This window comes from Ailuropoda melanoleuca, chromosome 8 (assembly GCF_002007445.2).
Source record: "Ailuropoda melanoleuca isolate Jingjing chromosome 8, ASM200744v2, whole genome shotgun sequence".
Taxonomy (NCBI): Eukaryota; Metazoa; Chordata; class Mammalia; order Carnivora; family Ursidae; genus Ailuropoda; species Ailuropoda melanoleuca.
In genome coordinates this window covers 92,485,954-92,512,164 of record NC_048225.1, presented here as the reverse complement: position 1 = coordinate 92,512,164, position 26,211 = coordinate 92,485,954, and the positions used below count along the sequence as shown (strand labels likewise).

General features: G+C 35.5%; 1 protein-coding gene across 1 annotated transcript in view; it reads left to right on the top strand.

The window, feature by feature from the left end:
• PPP2R5A (protein phosphatase 2 regulatory subunit B'alpha) overlaps positions 1-26,211 on the top strand; it is a 65,241-nt gene that overhangs the window by 20,729 nt on the left and 18,301 nt on the right. Inside the window, exons 2-3 of the mRNA XM_011222266.3 lie at positions 11,050-11,246; positions 13,962-14,063. Of these exons, the coding sequence (XP_011220568.2) occupies positions 11,050-11,246; positions 13,962-14,063 (299 nt within the window). The remainder of the gene's footprint in view (positions 1-11,049; positions 11,247-13,961; positions 14,064-26,211) is intronic.

Sequence of the window (26,211 nt, the reverse complement as noted above, 5' to 3'; positions counted from 1 at the left end):
TTCCCTGGTGTTCTCCTGTGAACTAGCTGTCTAAAACCTGTTTCCTCATTGGATCCACAAATCTTCCCATTGCCTTTCACCACAACTCCCACTTTTTTTGAGAGCACCCCTAACCTTGAACTTTTCTATGCTCTGTTACAAAAGAAATCAGGTCCTTTGGGAAGAGACATAACAGCTGTTTTGTGGCTTGCTTCTCCCCCCAGGCAAAATTTCTGAGTTAGGTCTCCAGAGTTGGGTGGTTACAGGGACAGTGGCATGTTTCTCTCTGAGTGACACACCACTTCAGGAACTGAGCAGGAGATGGAAAGGGAATCATAGCCTGAGATCTTTTGGATCTTTTGGCTTACATCTTCCAGAATGGAACCACCACCTTTATAGACCAGGACTAAGGTAATGGCAGCCCCAGTATTCTCAGTGGTGCTGTACTAGATAAAGCCTCTGTCTCATTAGTTGGACAAAAGAAGGGAGCCCCGCTTTTCAACTGCACTGGCCCAGAACTTAGTCTCAGTAATAGATAGTTGTGGACAGGGTGAGAAATGCCAAAATCATGTTCCTCACCTGAAGAAAGCTATCTGACAGGGAGCTGGTAGTAAAGGGATCCTTGTGTTCTCGGTTACACCCCTCCAGAGTGGAGTTTCTGCCTAGCTAAGAGGCAGGTAGCTAGCTGTCTTTGTTCAAATACCACACATTCTTGTTGTTCTTAACAAGTTTTCATAAGTATTCTTTGTTAGGTGTTTCCTCATTTGCTGTTTGCCTTAGGACCATTTCCAGAGGCTTTCAAAGTTTGCTTTAAAAATAATTTTCATCTGTTTCCCTGGGTAGCAGTTCTGGTGGAACTTTTTACCTTGTCTTGCTAGAAGTTGTACTTCCTATGGCTAAAATTTTAGCTTCTTCTGTGGTAATAATTAGTACCTTACTTGTACCTTGGAATTTATAGATTTCAAGTATATAATCATGCCAATAAATTTGAAAAAGGAATTAGGAAAATCCCTTGAAATAAATAGCTTTCTGAAACTGACACCAAAAGAAACAAAAATCTGAACAAGTCTTATACCTATTTAATTGAACCCTAATTAAAAACCCTGACAGGGGGGCGCCTGGGTGGCACAGCGGTTAAGCGTCTGCCTTCGGCTCAGGGCGTGATCCCGGCGTTATGGGATCGAGCCCCACATCAGGCTCCTCCGCTATGAGCCTGCTTCTTCCTCTCCTACTCCCCCTGCTTGTGTTCCCTCTCTCGCTGGCTGTCTCTATCTCTGTCAAATAAATAAATAAAAAAAAAAAAAACCCTGACAGGGATGTAAGAAAATCAAATTACAGACCAGTATCCCTTATGAACTTAGCTGCAGAAAGGTTATACAGAATATTAATAAATTGAATTCAGCAACATATAAATATGATACATCATGATCATATAGGATTCATGCCAGAATCCAGGATTGGTTTTATATTCAAAAATGACTTGCTGGGATGCCTGGGTGGCTCAGTCAGCTAAGCTTCTGACTCTTGGTTTTGGTTCAGGTGATGATCTTGGAGTTGTGAGATCAAGCCCCAAGTCAGACTCCACACACAGCATGGAGTCTGCTTGGTATTCTCTCTTTCTGTCCCTCCCCCACCACGTGTGTGTGTGCGTGTGTGTGTGTGTGTGTGCGTGTGTGTGCTCGCTCACTCTCTCGCTCTTAAAAAAATTTTAAAAAAAAGACTTGCTAAGTAAGCAGAATAAATTGTATCATCACTTAGCTGTAAATAGAAAAATAGAAATTCCTTCTCTATAATTCCTTTCTCTCTAGTACTTTAATGTGTAAATTCCAGCCACCTTATTAACCCTGATTTCCACTTATTGTCTATTTAGCTCAGTAAGGCTGCTTGCTATTTCGAGGCTTCTCCCTATAGTGGAATCTAGAAAGTGGTAACAGAGAGCTGGTATGATTGTGGACCTCACTCTGTTTTCCTTCTCTCAGGGATCACAGCCCCATATTGCCTGTTTTCCAGCATCTGAGGGCAGTTATTTCACATATTTTGTCCAGTTTTTAGTAGTTTACAGTGGGAACGCTAGTCTGGTGGAAGCAGAAATGTTGCCCACACTTTCTGTCATTCTTATGCAATGGGTATGAAATGATGTATGGCATTTCATACATGAATTCATATATATGGTTTTTACATACTTACATTTTTCTGCTTTCCAGTGTGGTTGAATATCTTTTCATGTTTATTGGTCATTTATGTTTCATGTTCCCTTTTCTATAGTTTTGTCTCTTTCTTACCGATTTATGGATGTTCTTTTGTGCATTCTGGATGCCAGTTCAGAGTTGGTTATAAAATGAAATGTTTTATAGTTTTCCTGTTTACATTTGGTCTTTTATTTCTCTATTTGAAATTAATTTTTATAAATAGTGTGAGGGAGGGATCTAATTTTTTCCCCTATGAATAGTCAGTGGTTTTAGCATAATTTTTCAAATTAAAATTCACTACTGACATTAAAAAAAAACTCTATTATATTTTAACCTTCTGTATATGTACACTAGAATGTCCTAAGTTACCTATTTTTTCTTTTCCAGTGGTCTTTTTGTCTATTCCTGCCCAAAATCGTGTAGCTTTAATTACTGTATGTGGTAAGATTAGTCTTCTCTCCTTCATCTTAAAAATCATCTTGGCTCTTCTCGGCTCTTCATTTTTCCTGATGAATTTTAAGAGCTCTTAGGTTCCAACAAAACACCCTGTTGATTGATTGCAGCGTCATGTTGCAATCCAAATTGCATTCCCTGTATATACACTGAGGAAGACATTGACTCTTCTGTTTCATGAATAATGGTATATCTCTGTTATTTATATCTTTTATATAGTTCATAAAAGTTTTATAACTTTCTTCATAAGAGTCTTTCTTGTCCTTTGTTAGACCTCTCAAATTACTTACCCTGGAACTTAGCCACCGTATTGTGAGGAAATTCAGGCCGCATGGAGAGGGCACATGTGGGGGTTCTGGCGCTTGCCTCAGCTAGACCTTCAGTCAAAAGCCTGAATTAACTATCAGACATATGAGTGATTTAGCCTTCACAGGATTCCACCTCTTAGCTTTCTAGTTTTCTAGCTGAGGCCTTAAGATATCATGGAGCAGAGATAAGTTGTCCTTACTGTGTTCTGTCTGAATCTCTGCCCCAAAGAAACTGTGATAATAATTATTGTGTTAAGCCACTAAATTTGGGATAATTTGTTACTAAGCATTAGAAAATTAAAGTACCAAACATCATTCTGATTGTGATTTGGCTGCTGCTTTAGGCCTGCCTAAGGAATACATAACTGGAATATTCTAATATAGAACATGGAGGAATGATTTCTTATCCTCAGTTAATAAACTGGCATTTATTACTGTGTCATGAACTTGGTTAATTTATATTTGTACGGTGTATGATTAAAAAAAAACCCATGTTGGGGCGCCTGGGTGGCACAGCAGTTAAGCGTCTGCTTTTGGCTCAGGGCATGATCCTGGCGTTATGGGATCGAGCCCCACATCGGGCTCTTCTGCTATGAGCCTGCTTCTTCCTCTCCCACTCCCCCTGCTTGTGTTCCCTCTCTCGCTGGCTGTCTCTATCTCTGTTGAATAAATAAATAAAATCTTTAAAAAAAAAAACAAACCCATGTATCTGAGTGTATAAGACAGAGGAATAGACCCACACATTAACTCAAAGATATCTTTATTTGGTTGTCCAGTCTTCCTAAATAAGTGTCATAAACTGACACCAAAGAGTATAGTGTAAAACTTCCTTACCACATTTTCATAAAGATTCTAACTTAATCTTCAAAAATTTTTTCACAAAGTTTGCTAATATCAGTGGAAACTGTAGTCAACCAGACTATATACTCAACTACATAGGTATTATTTTTCTCAGGTTATTCTATGAACCTTGAGGCCTTGAGAACCTTGAGGTTCTTTTTAGGAAGAACCAGTCTTGAAAGTCACTTAGCCTCACTTTTCTGACCTAGAGTTGAAAGTCTCGTAGCTTCACTAATGCAGTACTGAGTCTGTTCCTTAGAAGCAAGTCACTAAGTCCAGCCCACATTCATAGGAGAGTAAATTAAACCTTTTGAAAAGAAGAGTATCAAGTAATTTGCGGACAAAATTTAAAGCTAGTACACTTGCTAAGCCTGAAATGAGAACAAAGGAAGTTTTATAAATAATGGCATTAGGTTAAAATATCCTAGTTCTCTCATAGCAGGGGATATAGTCATGTTTAAACACCATTAATGGTTCTGGTAGACTTGAAATCCTTTGGCTAAAGTTTTTTCTCATTGGTTAGTGTTTAGGTGGGCACTGTCTTGTGTTCCCTTCTGAAGAGGTTAAAAAATAATGATGGGAGAGTGCATATAAAACAGTGCATATAAAACCGATGCACTGTTTTATGTCGGCATAAATAGAACATAGGATATAAAAGGGGGAGTAGGGGGAAATGAACTTGGAAAGGTGATGCCTCTCAGTTTCTCCTCCTGTCTTTTCACCCTCAACTTTAGTTATCTTTACATTACATTTTTAAGGTTGGTAACATTTTCTACACCATAATTAAGCTTTCTCTAAATTGTAATTCTAAAAGTCAAAAGTCAGTGAGCGTGGCTTATGTTGTGTGAACTGTATAGGCTTCAGAGCCACAAATGTAATTACATTTCCTTATATAGTCTTTTTAGTATTTCCTGGAGTTTCTAATTGTGTTTCTTTTTCTTGCACTTTTGACATACTTTCAAGTTTTTCTTCCATATAATAAGATATCCTATTGATTCATCCTCCTGTAGACATCACTGTCATGGGGCTGCTTTCTTCCTATTCTAAACGGCACATTTGCTCTGTAGGGCTTTACTGCTTTTCTGGATTGATTCCCCTATTCCTGGATTCCATTTCTTTCTCTTTTTCCTTTATTTCTGCATCATGTTCTCAGGCAATTTCCTAAGAAAGGTTGCGAGGGCACTAATTTTTGCAAGTATTTGCATGTCTGAAAATGCCCTTATTGAATCATTCTACTTTTGATAGTTGGCTATTTACGCAGTTCTTGACTGGCGTTCAAATTTGAATGATATACCCCCATTATCTTCTGGCATCACTGTCACTGATTAGAAATCTAATGGATATCTGCCTCTGGTTCTTTTGTGAGTTTGTTTTTTTTTTTTAATCTGAAAGCTTTTAGTCTTCTCCTGGAGATCTGAAATTTCAAAATGATATGCTAAATTAACCCATTGTGTGGTCATTTTTTTCTGTTTAGTTTTCTTTCATGTTTCAAGGCTGCCCTTCCTTGAATGTCTGGTGATCCTTTACTTTCTATTAATATTAGTGAACATTCTCTTTGTTATTGTGGGGTACACACACACACACCTATATTCTTTTTTTTTTTTTTTTTGGTTTAGTCTTATTTAGAGTGAAGGGGAAGAGAGATAAACAAATTCGTCATTTCTAATATGCATTGTGAATTTCTCCGTGGGTAAGGATTTACAATACAGCTATTGCAGGAACAGTTGATATTTCGAAGACTGTAGTCTTATACTTGTTCTTGCATTCTAAGTGATTTGAGTCCCATTTTCATTACAGATTTGTTTTGTGATCTTGGGCTCTAATAGTACTTTACATAGACTTTTTGACTGCAAACTATAATAAATGCATTTTATAAACACATTGTACTCATATACATGCAACACCTTAATTTTTTTAAAGATTTATTTGAGAGAGAGAGAGAAGAGCACTCATGTGAGAGTGGGGGGAGGGGCAGCAGGAGAGAATCTTGAAGCAGAATCCCCCCTGCGCATGAGCCTGAAGGGGAGTGTTGCTTGATCTCGAGGACCCATGAGATCATGATCTGAGCTGAAACCAAGAGTCAGACATTTAACTGACTGAGCCACCAAGGTGCCCTGCAACATATTGATATTTTATATATATTCTAAAATTCTGGTCATGACCCACTAAAATGATGTACTACCCACCAGTGGGTTGCAGCTCACACCTTGAAAGACAGTTCTCTAGATCAGTATTCCTTAAAATGTGAGCCAGATACATATTCACATTGCTTTTAAAAAAAAAAATTAGAAGTAGGGAAACCTAATAGGACTTTTGTGAGTTTTTTTGTGGGTGTTTTTTGTTTTTTTTTAAAGATTTGCTTATTTATTTTAGAGTGCGAGTGAGTGTGAGGGAGCATGCACAGGCTGGAGGGGCAGAGGGAGGGAAAGCATCTCAAGCAGACTCTCCACACAGGCTCTATCACACAACTCGGAGACCATGACCTGAGTGGAAACCAAGAGTTGGATACTCAACCCACTGCACCACCCATGCGCCCCAGGGCTTTTGTGAGTTTTAAAAGTTGTGTTAATCTTCAAAGATGAAATGTCTCACTTTATCCTAGAGTTGTCTTGATTCTCCTTCTGCTTAAGACCATGCAGGGATTTCTACAGTAAGATTTGTTCAGTGGTATCAAATTTCAGTTTTAAAAAAATGGAAGACAGTTAAGATGCATTTGAAAAACTAATCTTCCAGTCAAGTTTAAACCAATTATGTATTTTGCAAGGCAAGACACATTTGTTTTTTTAGATAATTCTTTGTGCAGTTTTTCTTGTATCTTCCGTAATTTCCATTTTGGGGATTTAGTAATGTTTTCTAGAAGAGCACTTTAATAAATCCTTAGCTCTGATGTTGTTGAAGAGATAAATTGGTATTTCAGGTCATAATATTTTTAAGTTGTAATCAAATTTCCTTGAGGAATTTTAAAGACTTAAGGCATTTAAAATTGTTGAATATGATACACTGTGATAATAATAACTGGTAAAAATTGCTGGTCTAAATTGCTCTCAAATACTTAGGGAGGTCAAAATACAGGTTTATGACAGGACTGGGTTTTTCTCTTCATTTAATGGCAGTCACTAGGATTTTAAATACTTATCCTTTATTTGTTCCTGATTTATTTTCATATTTTAGAAGAAATTAATAATCCATTTGAAATAGATACATGTCATCATTTCAAGAAGACCTGGTGTAAACTGCTATAACAAAAATTTGGGTTCTCTTGTAATTAATTTCAAGGTGACTAAGCAAATACTGTGTTGTACTCAGGGGATGATGCAAAACAATTACTCTGTGTGCATCTACCATTCCAGTTGCTGTATGATGTCGTACTATAAGGTGTTCTGATTTTTTCCTGTGAACTTGTATGTTTCCACAGGTGTTTTTATTTTTAAATTACTAAGTGAACTTCTGGTGGAAAACATCAGGGAATATTGCAGATAGAGAATACCAGGCAAAGAAGCTGTCACCGAAGGAATTGGAATGGACATTATCCACATTGAAAATGGCAAACGGATAATTAACATTAGCCCACTAAAAATGACCAAGTCAGAACAATATGTGACATTACTGCCTAAATATTAGACATTGCCAAACTGAAACATCGTTGAGTTTGCAAGCATTCCTATAATGGTGAAGTTAGAGTATAAAGTGGCCAATGTAGATTTTTGTCAATGCTTTTTACATTTAACAAAGAGAATTATTATGCATTCTTTTTCTCATGAGTTGTTATTCATATTTATGAAATATAGCCAGAATGTAGTCTGATCTTTTTTCAACCTATTAAAATATATTTTTTGCTTTTCTTTTTTTTCTTATGAGAAAATGCAGTGTAAATTGTGTTTCAGAAAAGTACCTAAGAGTTGGGACATTAATTAAACATCTACAAGTGCAAAATATTTCATAACTTCTTGATGAAAACCATAATTGTCTTTTCTTCCTAGGAAAACCATTATAAAAATGTTTTGACCTATATAAAAATGTTGCATGTCATGAACCTACCAGTTTCTAATCTCTTGAAGACAGGAAATCATCTCTAACTTTCAGAACTAAGGATTCTTTTGAAAGTTAAATTAGCACATATGAAATACTTAATATTGTGTTTGGCATGAAGGACACACTAATGTTAGCAGTGGTATTATATTTTATTATGTAGCACAGCAAACTGCTTAGTAAGAACATGTACTTACAGGAAGGGTTAGGTGGGAAAAGATTTTTTCTACTCTTTAATACCTAAAAATAATTGAGGATTGGAAATGTCTATTTTATGGGAACCTGGGTGGCTCAGTCGGTTAAGTGTCTGCCTTCAGCTTGAGTCCTGGTCCCAGGACTTTCTTTATATGGAACATAATCCTGAATCTTCCGTTTGCCAATCCTAGAAATCATTTTGTGTCTTCTTTTTTTTTTTTTTAAGATTGATTGATTGATTGATTGATTGATTGATTTATTAGACAGAGACAGCCAGCGAGAGAGGGAACACAAGCAGGGGGAGTGGGAGAGGAAGAAGCAGGCTCCTAGTGGAGAAGCCTGATGCGGGGCTCGATCCTGGAAAGCCGGGATCACGCCCTGAGCCAAAGGCAGATGCTTAACGACTGCGCCACCCAGGCGCCCCCATTTTGTGTCTTCTGACATGTTAGCCAGAGGCTTCTGGCCTGCGCTCTAAGAAAAGAATGCCTTCTGTTTGTATTCTGTTTTGAAATATATGCACTCAGCTTCATGATCATTATCTCATTTAATCTAATCAATGTAGATTATTGATAAAAATGGTCATTGTTATAAATTCTTTAAGCATAGATATGATGTAATAGTTTACTATTTGTGCCACTTTTGATATTCACCAATTTGAACTTATTCTATAGCCTGTTTTTCAGTGTGTGTGTGTGTGTGTGTGTGTGTGTGTGTGTGTGTATTTATTTAGATTTTATTTGAGAGAGAGAGCGCATGAGAAGGGGGAGGGTCAGAGGGAGAAGCGGACTCCATGCTGAGCAGGGAGCCTGATGCGGGACTCAATCCTGGGACTCCAGGATCATGACCTGAGCTGAAGGCAGTCACTTAACCAACTGAGCCACCCAGGCACCCACAGTGCATAATCTTTATTCCTCAAATTTAAGAGTTTTTTCAAACATCAGTATGTATTTGTTGGCTTTTTATACACCCCACGCTGGATGTAAAAGAAATAAAAAGGAACCTTGTTCAGTGAATGATCCTTGCCTTTGAGGAACCTGAACTCTTTTGGTGGGTAATAAAAGAAATATTCGTTAGATACAAGCTTGAATATAATGCATACTCAACTGTACGTTTGAGACTGTGAGTACTGTGTATGTCCCGAGAAGGGAGGAATCACTGTATCCTGACTTACTACCTAAGGGAAATTTTGTGCAGAATGTGAGATTTAAGTTTATTCTTAGAGGGTGAGTAGGATTTGGAAACACAGGGGAGGAAATCTGGTAAGGTATTTCAGGTAGGGAAAAGAGTTTGAGCAAACCATTGGCCTTTGGAGAAAAGGAGTGATTTCATGTTGAGGAGTAGGTAACAGGAGGAAGAAGAGAATTAGGACTGGCTAACAAAGTGACCATATATTAAAATGGGCTATTGCGTGAGTTTGTATTGCTTTTAGCATAAGGAAAAAAATAAAACCCTGTTAGAACTGCATTAGCTTGAAAGGTATGGCACTTATTTCCCCTATATTCCCTGTCACTATAATGGGGAATATATTGCTTTTAGCATAAGGAAAAAAATAAAACCCTGTTAGAACTGAGTTAGCTTGTAAAGATATGGCACTTATTTCCTGTATATTCCCTGTCACTATAATGGAATTTAGTTATATATAAAAATCTAATATATGTTATAATATATAAAATTATGTAATGAGAATATAGATATCTTTATAAATAGATAAAGGTATTACTAACTGAGAAAACCTGTGAGGATTTCCTGTACAGTATGAGTTGAGAAGGATTCTTACAGCTCAGATAATCACCCCTTCTCTAGTGTATAACACATACCCAATCTAATAAGTTTTGCATAATTGGGAAGCTTACAAAAAGCAGAGGTATTCATCTTATACTTTTTCAAACTAAGTATCAGTATAGTAGACATCTATATGATTTCTTTTAAATTTAATCTCAATAGTCAAGAAACTTAAATAATTGAGCTAATTGAAGGTCCTTGTTTACAGATGTGAAGGTTCAGAATTGAAGTTTTGCTATTTTTCAAATGTTGGAAACAAAAGGATTTAATACATTTGTTAGAATCAAATCAATATAATGTGCCCATATGTTTGTAATAAGTAGAGGGTAAAACAATAAGCATTTACTGAATGTCTGTTGTGTACCAGGCACTGTGCTAGATATGAGGTGGTGGGGAGGAAGAGAGAAAAGATCACATTTGTTTCCTGTGTTTAGTGTCCTAATAGTTTAGGAGTGTTGTACATGTAAAACATAATTGCCATATAATATAGCACAATAAATGTTATAGTAGAGATACACACCTAAGATACATTTGGGTAAAAGTGGATTAACCAATCAGCTTTAGTGTCTTAGACAGCATTTCTGAAGAGAATATGTTTCTGCTGAAACCTAATAAATGGGGAGAGTTCCCAGGGTGGGAATGTGGGGAAAGGGCATTCCATGCAGAGAAAACTGTAAAATCTTGGCAAGTTGCAGGGAATATGATTTAACCAAAGTGAGGGTACGTGCTGGAAAGTGTTGAGAGATGATGGTTGACAGTAGACAGCTGAATTTTGTATATAATTATGAGGAGTTTGAGCTTTAATTTGTAATTTTGGGAGGATCATTGAAAAGTATTGAGTGTGATCAAATTGATTCTCCTTTTAGCAAGATTTTAGCTTTTGAGATTGTTTAGAAGATAAATCAGGAGTTGTAGTTACGGGAACAGGCAAGAGGAGCAGTTAGGATATCACTTTTGTATTCTAGATGGTGGATGATGAGGGTATTAAAATGGCAGTGGGAATGACAGATTCCAGATATGTTAAAGAAACAGAATCCGTAACATTTAATGATTGATTATGGGTAGTGAGAGAGAAGGAAAAGTCCATTATATTTCCTCGTTTCTGGCATGAATGATGAGATTAGATGGATGAATTTTTCAGTAGATTTTTTTTTTCTCACTAGATTTTTGAGAGAAGCATAATGTGTATGAATAGCTCCTATAAAATTAATAGGCATGTTAAAGGTAATTTCTGGTTAGGTTATTTCTAAGTTTTTCTTTATTTCTATTTATAGATGCCACTTCCAATGAACAACAAGAGCTTTTCTGTCAGAAGTTGCAGCAGTGTTGTATACTGTTTGATTTCATGGACTCTGTTTCAGACTTGAAGAGCAAAGAAATTAAAAGAGCAACACTGAATGAACTGGTTGAGTATGTTTCAACTAATCGTGGTGTAATTGTTGAATCAGCGTATTCTGATATAGTAAAAATGGTAAGATTTATATAAATTCAAGTAAGATCTAAGGTGTAATTATGAATTACTGGGGCTGATTTCTAATAAATGTGCAATAATCAACATACTCAAAATGTTTTTAAAGTAGTCCATTTGAAGGATTACCCATCCATTCTAATGATGGTGTCATTGCTTATAATAGTTTGAAAATTCAATAAGGCACAGTGGCTGGTGGCTCCTGTATTGTATATTGCAGATCCAGAGCTTATGAGAAAGATGTAAGCTTAAGATTATACAGACTGATAGATAATTAATATGATAGGGCTGAATTGTCACTAAGGGAGGATGTCTAAAGTGGGAACAGAAGAACAATGAAAAACTATGGGATTCACTACATTTCAGTAGTTTGGGTAAAGGAGATCTAAAAAATTATATTTATTTAAAATATTTTAATATATTTATAGAGTCTGTAACACTTGAATTTTGATAAAAACTCAGGACCTTTAAAAAGTTAAGTAGCATAAATAAGTGTATGAAATCTCTGAAATATAAATTACTGCTAACTTTATTAAAGTAAGGTTGTTTTAGGATATTGTTTATTAATAATTTAACCTTATTCTCCATCAAATAGTAGAAATTTGTTTAGGATTTGTGATTTTTGTATTTTGGTGCATAGTAACAAAATACAAAAAATTTAGTTGGAGTAATTAGAGTCAGAGTACATAATTGAAGCTTAAATGTTACCCGGGTATAGAAGGTTATAGCAAGTATAATTTGTACTTGTCTTCATTTCCTTCCCCTTGCCTAATATATGTTCTGGGGGAAGAACAAAATGTAGTTAAATTTGGCCCCATTATACTAGTTTTCTTTCATCACCCTGTACTAGAAAATTTTGTTTTTTTTCTGTTTTTAATGAAAATAAAAGCCTAAAAGAATTTTTTAAAAATTAGCTGTTCCAGAGAACGTTGATCAAAATAAAATTGGTTTCTGAAACTCTCATAGACAGTAAAAAGTGACAGTTTGAACACAGAAATATTGAATACTGATAAACTTATTTTGTTTTTTTGTTTTGTGTTTATCATTAAAATATGTTCAGGGGAAAACAGTATTTCTATTTTACTGATTCCAAATGGTTAGTATTCATGAATTTTGAAAATACTGGAAAAGATACTTTATTTTTATCTCTGTAAATGTACTGACTTGAGGAGGGGGTGCCTGGCTGGCTCAGTGGGTAGTTCATGCAACTCTTGATGTCAGACTTAGGAGTTTGAGTACCATGTTGGGTATAGAGATTACTTAAAGTTACTGACTTGGATATTGAAGTGACTTAAATATTTGCATATTGAAAATGCTCAAATATTTGAGTCAAATTATTCTGTAATTTGCTATGTAATAATAAATTCTGGAATTTAATTCCTTTCCCCAAGAAAAAAAGGTACACGTGTGTGTTTTGTTGTCTTTTTTTTTTTTTCCGGGTACGTTATTTCTAGGTAAGTGTGAAGCCAGCTCACTCTGTTGGCCCTGTAAAGCTCTTATGTATGTTTGTTATATACAGTTACTTTTGTTGGTGGCTAGAAGGTTATTTTTTTTCTTTTACTACCAATAATAAGTATGATCTCAAAGGCAAATTATGCCCTTTTATGGGATATATTTCCCTTTGAAGTTTTGTCTGTGACTTTCTGCCATTCTTTGTGAAATTGATATCCATCAAACTTTTGGTTCTGCCTTAATGTTGAGTTGTAGCAGATCAAATTCTAGGTTATTACTTTCTAAGTCTTATGGTTGTAGTAGTTGACTGTTAGCAGTTCTTTGGCTGACCATAGATGCCACTTCATAAGAACAGTTGGAGATTTGCTTGCACCACCAAACAGCTCTTGTCTCATCCTTTACTCCATAAATAGTTTATTTCAGGTGACCAGTCCTTAATAGTATGTCCTTAAATGTTTACTAAGCCATGTGGTCTCTCAGTCTGTTCATCATTCTTCAAAGAATTGTGAGTTAGCACCACAGTCTAACTTTGCTAGAGAAAAAAGATGTGAAATTTACCTTGCTGCTGAGACAGTTGAATGACAAAATTATAAATATTGTATTTCATTGAATCTGAAATGAAGAATCTCACATCCTGATTTCAGAGAGATTAATGTTTTTTTTTAAAAAAAGGCTCAGAGTAGATGAAATACATTAAATCAACAATGGCGTATTATAAACTATATCTGTAATAGCAGTAAAAGTATTCTGCCTCCCATGCGTCTCTTTAGTGTGGTGTGTATGTATAGGAATGGAGATCTTTTCTCAAACTCTTCGTATTGTAAGGTAAGTAAATGGCTGGATTAGAATATGGAGGGAATTGCGGAAAGATGAAGAGGATCAAGTTAGATATAGGTAGAGTTAGGATCTTTATGCTTTTCCCCCCATAATCCCCTTCCCTCCTTTTTTTTTTTTTTTTTCCTGTTAAGCAAAACTTGGAAAGAACAACTTGTAATTTAAGGAAGGAGGAATACAGAAGAAATCTATAATCTTTAGTAGGTTGGCATCTGAAGAAGTCAGTTATGGGTTAGAGAAAAGAGAAACAAATGCCTGCCTTCTTCGTGTCTTGATGAGGTTTATAGGTTTTGAACTAGGCTTATAGTCACAACTTAACTCTTTCCTTAAAGTTATCTTTAAACTAATTCATTTACATTGTTTTAACTATTTCATTTACATTGTTTAATTATACAACAAGGAATATAAATCTAAATTTCTTTTTCTTTACAGATCAGTGCTAATATCTTCCGTACTCTTCCTCCAAGTGATAATCCAGATTTTGATCCGGAAGAGGATGAACCCACACTTGAGGCCTCTTGGCCTCACATACAAGTATGAAACATATTATATATTGATAATTTTTGCAATTATGATATTCTGAAATCATGGTGGTTTTTAGATCTGAGTGTCTATTTAAAATATTTGACTTTTAGTATGTGTTCTTATCATTATTTTCTTTTTCCCAAAATGTTTTTACTTTTTTATTGTGATAAAATACACTTTTATCATTTAAACCATTTTAAAATGTACTGTTCAGTGGCATTAAGTACATTCACAGTGCGTGGAACCATCACCATTTCTAGTTCTAGAAGTTTTTCATTACCCCAGTGGAAGCCCCCTTCACATTAGCAGTCACTTCCCATTCTCCTAACCCCACAGTCCCTGACAACTACTAATCTGCCTTCTGGCTCTATGGATTTGCCTGTTATGAATATTTAATATAAGTGAAATCATATAATATGTGGCCTTTTGTGTCTGGGTTCTTTTATTTAACATAGTTTTTTCAAGGTTCAGCAATGTTGTCGCTTGTGTCCATACCTTATTCTTTTTAATGGGTGAATAATATTTCATTTTCTGGATATACCACATTTTGTTTATACATTAATCAGTTGATGGATGTTTTGGCTTATTGTAACAAGAGCTATTATGACTAGTCACATACCAGTTTTTGTTTTAAAATGTTTCCCATTAAATTTTGATAAGTTGTGTTTTTGTTTTCATTCACCTCAAATATTTTCTAATTTTCCTGTGATTTCTTCTTTATTATTTAGGAATATGTTAAATTTCTACATATATTTGACCACCACATTTCTTTCTATTACTGATTTCTAATTATTTCATTGTAGTTGGAGAATATACTTTAAGTTCATTGAGGATTGAGTTCATTTAGTTCAGTCCTTTAAGTTCATTGAGGATTGTATTAGGGCCTCACATATAGTATATTCTGGAGAATGTTTCATGTGTGCTTGAGAAGAATGCGTGTTCTGTGGTTGTTGGTAGAGTGTTCTGTAGAAATCTGTTAGGTCTAATTGGTTTGTAAGGTTGTTCAAGTCTTCCATTTCCTTGTTTTGATCTTTTATTTACTTCTATCCATTATTGAAAGTGAGATATTGAAGTTTCCAGCTGTTGTTGCTGAATTGTATATTTCTCTCCAATTCTGTCAGGCTTTTCTTCCTGTATTTTGGGGCCCTGTTGTTAGCTGCTTATGTTTATAATTGTTATATCTTCCATCTGGATGGTGCTTATCATTGTAACTCTAGAAAGTTTCTCAAGTTTATTTTGTCTCATATTAGTATAGGCACTCTACCTCTCTTTTGGTTACTGTTTGCATGATACATCTTTTTCACCCTTTTACTTTTAATCTGTTTCTTTGAATCTAAATTGTGTCTTGTAAAAGTTGGATATGTTTTTTTAGTTAGTTTTGACAATTTCTGCCTTTTGATTGGAATGATTAATCCGTTTACATTTAATGTAATTACAGATAAGAGGATTTACGTCTGCCATTTCGCAATTTTCTGTTTTATGCCATTTTGTTTCTCTATTCTCCATTACCACTTTTTGTATTAAACAGGTATTTTCTAGGGTACCATTTTAATTCCTTTTTTTTTTTTGAAGATTTTATTTATTTGTCAGAGAGAAAAAGCACAAGCAGGGGAAATGGTAGGCAGAGGGACAAGCAAGCTGTCCGCTGAGCAGGGAGCTCAATGCGAGATTTGATCCCAGAGCGCTAGGATCGTGACCTGAGCTGAAGGCAGATGCTTAAACGACTAAGCCACCCAGGCATCCTTACCTTTGTTTTGTTTTGTTTCATTCTGAACTGTATTTTTTTATTTTCTTAGTAGTTACCCTGGGGATTACAGTTAGCATCTTCAAACAATCTAGTTTGGTTGAATACTAACTTAATTTCAACAATATACAAAATTTTGGTCCAGTATACCTCCATTGCCTCCTCCACCTCCTTTGTGGTATTATTTGTGGTATTATTGTCATACAAATTAGATCTTCTTTTTTTAAAGATTTATTTATTTGAGAGAGAGACAGAGCGTGGGGGTGGGCAGAGGGAGAGGGGAAGCAGACTCCCCACGAGTGGGGAGCCAGACACAGGGCTCAATTTCACAAATCTGAGATCATGACCTGAGCCAAAACCAAGAGTCGGACACTTAACTGACTAAGCCAACCAGGTGCCCCATGAATTAGACCTTTATACATGCCCACCAATACGGTTTTGTAATTATTGCTTTATGTGGTTGTCTTGTAGAGCAATAGAATAAATTAGTTATAAATAAAATACGTTTATACTGTCTTATATTTATTTATGTATAGTTGACCCTTGAACAACATGAGTTTAAACTGCATGGGTCTACTTATATGCAAATTTTGTTTGATAAATACAGTACAGTACTGCAAATGTATTCTCTTCCTTATGTTTTTTTTTTTATTTTAATTCCAGTATAGTTAATATACAGTGTTATGTTAGTTTCAGGTATACAGTGTAGTGATTCAACACTTCTGTATATTACTCAGTGTTCACTGTGATAAGTTTACTCATAATCCCCTTCATCTGTTTCAGCCATTCCCCCCCACCCACCTCCCCTTTGGTAACCTTCAGTTTGTTCTTTATAATTAAGAGTCTATTTTTTGGTTTGTTTCTTTTCTTCTTTGTTCCGTTGTTTTCCTCTTTAAATTCCACATGTGAGTGAAGTTATATGGTATTTGTCTTCCTCTGACTGACTTATTTCACTTAGCACTATACTCTCTGGATCCATCCATGTTGTTTGAAATGGCAAGATTTCATTCTTGTTTATGGCTGAATAATAGTCTACTGTGTGTGTGTGTGTGTGTGTGTGTGGAGGGGGGGATATAATATTCCACACACACACACACACACACACACACCACATCTCTTTTATCCATATTCATTTATCAGTGGACACTTGGGCTATTTCCATAATTTGGCTGTTGTAAATTATGCTGCAATAAACATTGGGGTACATATATCTTTTCAAATTAGTATTTTCATATTCTTTGGGTAAATACCCAGTAATATAATTACTGGATAGTATAGTAGTTCTATTTTTAATTTTTTGAGGAACCTCCATACTATTTTCCACAGTGGCTGCACTAGTTTGCATTCCCCTTATGATGTATTTTTTTTAACGAATTTTTTTTCAGATTTTTATTCATTTATTTGTGAGAGAGAGCACAAGCACGGGGCAGAGGGAGAGTGAGAAGCAGACTCCCCGCTGAGCAGGGAGCTGACGTGGGGCTTGACCCCAGGGTCCTGGGATCATGACCTGAGCCAAAAGCAGACTCTTGACCTACTGAGCCCTCCCAGATGCCCCTGGATAATCTCTACTGATCTGCCTTCACATTCACTTACTCTTTCTTATGCCAGCTCAGATCGTTTTGGGTTGCTTTTGTGGGTCAGCAAGTTCACTGAAGTCCTCACTCTGCAATTCAGAAGTCTCTTATCTGGAGCATGTCTATTTAATTGAGACTGAGGGAGGGATGTCTTCCTGACCTAAATGCCATTATGTGACAGTTCACACCTCAGATGTAATTGGAAAATTGGTAATAAAAACTTATATAGGCAGGACCAATTCTTCCATTAAACCTTCCCTATTTCTATCTAGCTCTAACTGCATCATTCAAACATACCCTCAAATATGTGGCTCTAATGTAATGTCATCTAGGGTTCACTCAGTAGGATCACATTGGCACTACCTCAGTTCATACTTTAGTAACTAGAACTCCTCAGGTAGAATTCAGGGTAGATCATCTACACTACTTACAGACTGTTACAGAGAATCCATCATAGCCATCAAGTATTGCACACACATGTGTATAGTGTTTCTTTTGCACATGTTTTTATTTATCTATATCTAGTCTTTATGATCATTCATTTTTGTTCCCCAGTTGTCTAGCTAAAATACTTTGAGAATATTCAAATGACACTTTCTTATTTTTTTTTAAAAGATTTTTTATTTATTTATTTGACAGAGATAGAGACAGCCAGTGAGAGAGGGAACACAAGCAGGGGGAGTGGGAGAGGAAGAAGCAGGCTCACAGAGGAGGAGCCTGATGTGGGGCTCAATCCCATAACGCCAGGATCACGCCCTGAGCCGAAGGCAGATGCTTAACCACTGTGCCACCCAGGCGCCCCGACACTTTCTTATTTTTAAGCAAGGCTCTGAGGGAGAAAGTAAAAGTTCAAAGGACTCTTGCCTTTAATGCTTCAAATAAATTTTGTATTTTAAAAATAATATTAATGACCTGAAATCTTTAGGCAAGCACAATGATATGTTTTTCTAGAGAATTTAATGAATAGGTCTATATATAACCAATGGTTCTCATTTATAAGACTGCTGATCATGATTAGCGAATTATATTATAGCAATACGAATAACTGTTGAGCACTTAGTGTTTCAGAGATAGTGACAACTGTTTTATATACATTATCTCATTTAATCCTTTTGGTAACACCATAATATTCACGTTTTAGCATAGGGGGATAGGGGGATGGGGGATGGGCAGTAAGGAGGGCACTTGATGTAATGAGCACTGGGTGTTATATGCAATTGATGAATCACCAAATTCTGCCAAACTAATAATACACTATATGTTAACTAAATTGAATTTAAATAAAAAATTTTTCAAAAATATTATTCACATTTTATAGATAAGCTTACATGAAGATAAAAGAGATTAAGAACCCTGCCCAAGATTATAAAAGTAATAAAGGGCCAAATTAGGTTTACAACTCAAGTATTACTCCAGAGAACTTGCTCTAAATTTTTAAAAGCTTTAGTGCCTCTCTTAAATATAGTCTGTGGCCCTAAAATAAATACATACCAGTTCTTAATGAGGCTTAATTCATACCTTCTTAGCTTCATTGTAACACCAGTAAATTAAATCTTCCAAATAATTCAACTAGCCATACTTTTTCTTTTTTAGCCCTCATAAGTGAGTTTTTAAAGGTATAATTATATAGGTATGGGTGTGCCTTAGTTAAATAAAACAAAAGTTTATATATACAAATTCTAACAAGAGAATTATTATCATTACAAAGCCTGATGAAATGGAAGTGATTCTGGTGACAGACCTCTACTTAAATCCCAGTTTTTATACTTCTTCCACCTGTATGACCTGGTTAAGCCATTTATCTCTGCATCCTCCTTTATAAAACTGGAATAAAACAGGATTGTATAAGGATTGAATGAGATAATGTATGCACAGAAACTAGCACAGTTTTTAAAACTATACTGTTTTCTTTTCTCTTCCCTGGGTTTCTTAAAAGATAAGTACTTTGGGTATGTGGGAAGAAGTATAATTTTGTTTTTATTGTTAACTTTATGCTGATACCTTTATACGATATATGATACCCTTGGTTCTTTCTCTGATAGCTAATTTATTGGTTCCCTAGAATGAACAATACTGAAATTATCAAGTAGTCTCTTCTCCCATTTCCTACTTACCTAGCATCTAATGTAAATAATGCATTTACTCTCACAGTAAATACCTATATAGCAATTCAAAGCTTCTACTTTCCATTCACTCTTCTCCATCCCCTCCCTCAACTTTATATTTTTATTATTGTATAATACTTGCATGGTTAGAACGTGTAACTCTTGTATACTACTATTCTGTTACCCTTATGGCCATTGCTTTTTATTAGTTCTACGGGTAATATATTTAATTTTACCATCAATCTGTATGTCAAAGTTCCTCTAATCATTAATTGGTAATTTGGAGCTCATTCTTTTTTTTTTTAAGTTTTTATTTATTTAAGTAATCTGTACCCCAGTGTGGGGCTTAAACTCACAAGCCCTGAGATCAAGAGTAAATTGCTCTTCCAGCTGAGCCAGCCAGGTGCCCCTGGAGCTCATTCTTTAGAGAGGAACTCGTGGAAATATTATTCCCTGAGTTTTTGCATGTACAATAGCAATTTGTGTGTAGCTTTAATTTTTAAAAATCAACCTGATTTGATATAAAATCCTTGATTCATCTTTCCTAAGGTACCTTAAATATGTTGTTCCGTTGTCTTCTGATTTCAGTCTGATTTTCTTTCCTTATATAAAGACTTGGGTGTTTTTGTTTGGACGCCTAAAGGATGTTTTTCCTTTAATGGCCAAGTGCTTTACTGGTCATACATAAGTGTTGATTTTTCTAGATAAATTTTCTCATTTGAATAGTACTCTTTCACTATAAAAGTCAACTTTTATTTTTTTTTCTGAAAAGATTTTTTCAGTAATAGTTTTTAATGTTTCTTTTGTTGCACTGCTTTGTTTTTCTTCTTTGGGGATGCCAGCTATTCGTATGTTGGCTCTTCTTTGGTTCTCTGTGTCTCTTACTTTCTCTTAAAGTCTTATTTTTTTTTAATCTCCTTTTTTATTCTGTTGGACTGTTGTTCATCTTTCTTATTTCCATTCCCTTTTTCCTTTTTTGATTCCTCTAGTTGTAAGGCAGACTGACAGTATGAGAGACAGTTGAGAGGAAGGGAATGGGTATTATATTAGTCAACCAACAATGCCTGCCATAGGCTAGAATCATTGGAGGAAAGAGTCTGTATTGAGTAAAATGAAAAATGATATTTTTTAATGGCAATAGGATGGATAATCAGCAACATCAGCTATTTTTTATATAGTTCCTGGGAGGTAGAGAGAAACCCTGATTTATATGTGGGTGCTAGCTGTTACTTCGATTACATTGTTGATTTTTATTTTGCCAGGACTTACATTTTTAGTGGTCATTCCATTTTATTTTAAAATACAAGAGAAAGAAATTTATATTCTATGCTCTTTGGGACACTAAACAATAGTCTGCCTCATTTATTTATTCTGTCTAGCATATACTTATCTAAATAAAGTGAAAGAGGAATCCTAGGATTAGCAAAAGCTGATAAAAATTTTTAAGATTTATCAGCACATTAGAGCTTAAAGAACTAGAAAATCTAAAGCGGATAACTTTTTTAATAGCATCATATACCAGTTCATGTGAAATTTGAGACCATAGTTGATATAAAATTAATGATACTATATTTAATAATGCAAAGGTTTTAAAAGCATGAAATTCTCATTAGCTAGTAAGTTATATCTTTTTTAATCACATGTAGTTGGATAATCTGAAAAAGTTTCCTCAGTCTTTGAATTTCTAAAAATAGTATCTCCATTAAGGTATTTTTATATGCTCATGGAAATTAACAGTGAAAATTCAGCCAAACAAACAATATGCTTTCTATTTTTCCCTGGTATGATTTGAAGTTTCATTTGAATTCCCTGCCACTAGCAATTCTTAACATTTTAGTAGGTGGGTGGTGAGTTTCTTTCAAAATACAGTTTTTAAAAAATGGGTTTTCTCCCAAGACAGAATACACAGAGACACATCCATGACCCCAATGAAAAGACTCTGCCCTAGATATATATGTTTATAATTAAAAATCTTTCTTGTAACTAAATTTAGTATACACTTCTAAAATTTGGCAATTAAATGGTCTAGGGACATCAGAAACTACTAAATGCTGAGTGAACTGATTTATAGGATCTGTCAGAATATAGTTGCTACACATTATTTAATCATCTTTTTTTAGGGTGGAATATTAAAGCTGCTCTGATAAATGAGATTGTAGACAGTTGTAGCACTGAGGAAATTTGCTCAATGAAAGTTCTTCTTTTGTTAATGTACTTTAAATCAATTCACCTGGAATTTTTTGTTCTGTATTAGAAGTTTACATTTTACATTCAGCTTATCAGATACTTGATTTTAGAAATTGATTTGATAGGATGAAAAATAATCATTAAAGAGGGGAATAATCACAAGTAATTTCAAACCTTTCAAAATTTTGTTTCCCCAACCCTGTTCATGAATTTCCTTAAAAATGTGCTAATTTATAGTTTGTTTTTACTTTTTTTCCACACTGTAATGGAAATACTAATGAGCAATGGAAAAATGGAATAAATGAAATAAAGAAACAAAAAAGGAACAAAAGAAAAACCGTTTTAGTAGTAGGTGACTGGTCATCTTTTAATTTACAAAATGTAATATTATATGGCATAATGTATTATTAACAGTTATAAATTATTTTTTATTTTCTTTCGTAAGTATTACTACTTTGTGTTTATTGAGGACAAACAAGATTATAACTTCCTGTATACTAACTTTTAGATAATTAGGGAGGCTTGGCTGCTGTATTAGCTTGGAATACAGGCAGATTATGTAGTATTTTAATTTTCTTTTATTAGTTATTTTCTTTAGTGGCACAGATATTTATGATGTAATTATGTAGGGTACTGACTAAAACATAGACCTTTTTAGGAATAACCTGTGTTTTAGGGACTAGAAACTCTTCTTTGTGACCTCTCTCTACAATTAGAAATTTAAACTGGGAACATATACATGTACATTTTACAGTATACACCTTCACACTCAAGTAGCTCTTAGCTTCGGTGTTCAGGCACATTTAGTTCAGTGTCTGTTAAGCCTTACATGAATTCTTTAATCTATTAAATCGATTTTAAAACCCATTTATATTGGGATGCCTGGGTGGCTCAGTGGATTGTCTCCCTTCAGCTCAGATCATGATCCCAGGGTCCTGCTCAGCGGGGAGCCTGCTTCTCCCTCTGCTTGCCACTCCCTCTGCTTGTGCTCTTTTTCTCTCTCACAAACATATAAATAAAATCTTTAAAAAAAATTTAAATTAGTTTTCTTTTAATACAGTTTGGAAAATATTGGTCCACCATATTCCTTGAAGAGAGCCTTTTGTGTATATACAGTTCATTAAAGTTGCTTCTTAGTCTTTTTGCCCCTCTGGGCCAAACATTTCCAGTTCCTTTAGCTTTTCGTATAGATCTTATTTTCAGACACTTTAGCCATCTGTGGTTTTTGCTGTACCTTCTTTTAAAGTCTTTTACTGTGTAAGGTGTGAAGATCAGAATTTTATATATTTTAACTACCTTAGGAAAGACATGGTCATTAAAGTGGTAAGTTTACCTGTTTTTAGTTATCTTTCTACATTTTGTACTTATTTTTTATCTTTTAGGGTTTTTTTTTTTTTTGGTTCACAGAAGTAGGAGGACCAGCCATACATTGAACATATGTGAAGTTTGCCAGTTTACTAGAGAAATGAATCCATTGCTAAAAGTATCTATCATTCTTTGTAGCACTGTTTCTTAGATTCTTAGAGCAAATTATTTCTTCATATAGAAGAATATAGAGAAACTTCGTTAATTACCCAGAAACAGTCTCTCCACAACTATGATTTTATTCATTCAGTAAATATTCTGTTCAAGGCATTGTTCTAAATATTGGGGGTAAAGTATTGAACTAATAAGCAAAATCTTTTATATTCTAGTGGAAAATAATAAATACTACTACTATGTCGGTATGATAAATATAACAAAAAAGGTAATGCAGGATAAAGAGTATAGAGAGAGTGACAGTGAGGACAGGGTACCAGTTTATAGAAGCATAGTCTTAATTGTGCCATCTTGAAGACTTGCAGCTCTGTACACTAGTGTTTACTTCTGTTTGACATTACTCAGGCATGTGTTTATTAGATAACCTTTTGTTTTCATCTCTTCAGCGGTGCTAAGTTGGCTGCATAAAAGCAGTTTGCTGTTAATCTTGACTGGTCACTTAATGTTCACTGTTTCAGGTAAATGATGGATATGAAAACTATGTAAGAAATGTGGTATCTGTGATAGGCATAGGTTTCAACTAATAGAGGATTCAGCTTGATGACATACAAGTCTCCCAAAAGACATGTGATTACTCTTAATAGTATTAAGCCTTAAGCACTATATATCTCATGCAGATCTTAAGAGGTAGAGTGTATAGGCTAATGCATGCCGTACTTGACTCATGTGTAACCTGGTCCCACCCTACCACAAATCTTACTTCCACTGAACTAGGGATCTGCATAAAGATTCTGAGTCTCTGATTCCATACCCACCAACCCATACCCTACACATGTGCTTTTCAGGACATGCCCTGCCTTTCTATAATAAGCCCTTTTTCTTCTTGGCTTATCCAAAATCAAATCAAATGTAGGGTTCAGGTTGCATGTCCTTCTTAAAACTTTTCTTACTGACTTTATTCCACAGTGATACAGCCCTTTTCTAAATGTCTCCTCCATTCGTAGTCTGTGCCATATAATTTTTTTTAAGATTTTATTTATTTATTTAGAACACAAGCTGGGGGCAGGGGGGAACAGAGGGAGAGAGAAGCTCAAGCAGACTCCCTGCTGAGTGCAGAGCCCAGCATGGGGCTCAGTCTCATGATCCTGAGATCATGACCCAAGCTGATATCAAGAGTCAGGTGCTCAACTGCCTGAGCCACCCAGGTGCCCCTGTGCCATATAATTTTTGTGTATATATCATTTTATATGCTTCTAGTTTTGTCTTCTCTCCCTAACAAGTGAAAGCTTTTTTGGAGCTATACAGTGCCCAGTATCTGTTCACACTATACGTAGCTAAAAAGAAAACTTGTTTCATCTATGCATGCTTCTGACACCAAATGTGTTTATTTTCCACACCAAGAAATTCACCACTTCTCTGTGAACACCAACTGGGTGTCCTATAATTTATTCATTTCTGACACTAATGATCCAGAGTTACTACAGACACACAGGTTAAGGGCTCAGTCCTGTGAGACCATGCCCCACTTCACATGGCAGTCATGAGTCTTGGCCTGTTGTACTTCTGACCAACTGGCTCTAAGTCTGGGGTTCCCACCACCCACTCCTCAGGTTTGATAATTTGCCATAACTGCCCGTAGAACACAGGGAAACACTTCACTTATTGTTACTTACCAGTTTATTATAACGGATACAACTCAGGAACAGCCAAATGAAAGAGATGCATAGGTTAAGGTATGGAGAAGGGGCTCCATGTGTACCACCCTCCAAGCACCTTGATGTGTTCCCTAGCCCGGGAGTTCTCCAAACCCCTTTGTTGAGGATTTTGATGGTGGTTCCAGTAGGTGAATAGGACTTCTGAAGTCACTGGCCAGTGGTGATTGAACTCAGTTTCCAGCCTCTCTCCCCTCCCTGGAGGATGGGGAGTGCTGAAAGTTTCAACCCTCTCATTATCACATTGTTTCCTGTGATAACCAGGCTTCATCCTCCTGGAGTTACCACATTAACCTAAACTCAGGTGTGTTTGAAAGGGGCTTCTTATAAATAACAAGAACTGCATCTCTTACCCCTTATCACTCAGGAAATTCCAAGGGTTTTAGGAGCTCTGTGCCAGTAACCAGAGATGAAGACCAAGTATATATTTTCTTATATCACAGTATCGCGGTAGGCCAGTATTGGACATGAAAAATAGGCACTGAGTAGGCTGTGCCAGTGAAACTCCGTAGCAGTCCATGAGACTGTACTAACTCTTCAGAGGACTCTGATAAATTTTGTATCTTTTTGCATGTGTGCAATCCAAAGCAAAGTTATTTGTATAGTTGGTTGATTAGAAGATTATTTATAAATAAAAACTGATATCAATTTCTGTTTTCGTGTTATAATGTCATACTTAACAACTAAAAGTTAGATGATAATTAGACCAGATAGCATCACTCCTTTGGATAATTGGGGAAAGATGTGTCAGACAAAAACAACCTTTATTCAGCTCCCAAAACTGTTGTTAGGCTTAGAATATTATTGAACTCATAGCAGTAAAAATTTGTTATTCTGTGGTGAATGATAAGGCCCAGATCTGGTAATGCTTTTTTGGGTGTTGTAATGTCTGTAAATTTAGTGTAGTAATCTTTCTTTTTCCCCCCTCCCTTCTGTATGTGGCCTGACTACCTAAATGTTTATTGAATGACTGTTTTTACTTCGGGACGTAATCTTCCTTTTTTATTTTTAGGGCACTAGATTAATATGTTGTTTGATAGCTAATAAATTAAGGCACATTTGGGGCTATACTTCTGCATTTTATAGCTGTTAGGTTACAATAAAAAAAAACTTTAGTGTATCTTCCTTTCTTAAAAGATAGATGTAGGTGTAATGGAGGTGAGTTAAACTAAACCTTTTTTTTTTTTTTTTTAAGATTGTATTTATTTGAGAGAAGAGAGAGAGCATGAGTGGCGGGGTGGGGGAGGAGGGACAGAGGGAGAGGGAGGAGCAGGCTCCCCATCGAGGAGGGAGCTGGACGTAGGGCTCAGTTCCAGGACCCTGAGATCATAGATCCGAGCCAAAGGCAGACACTGA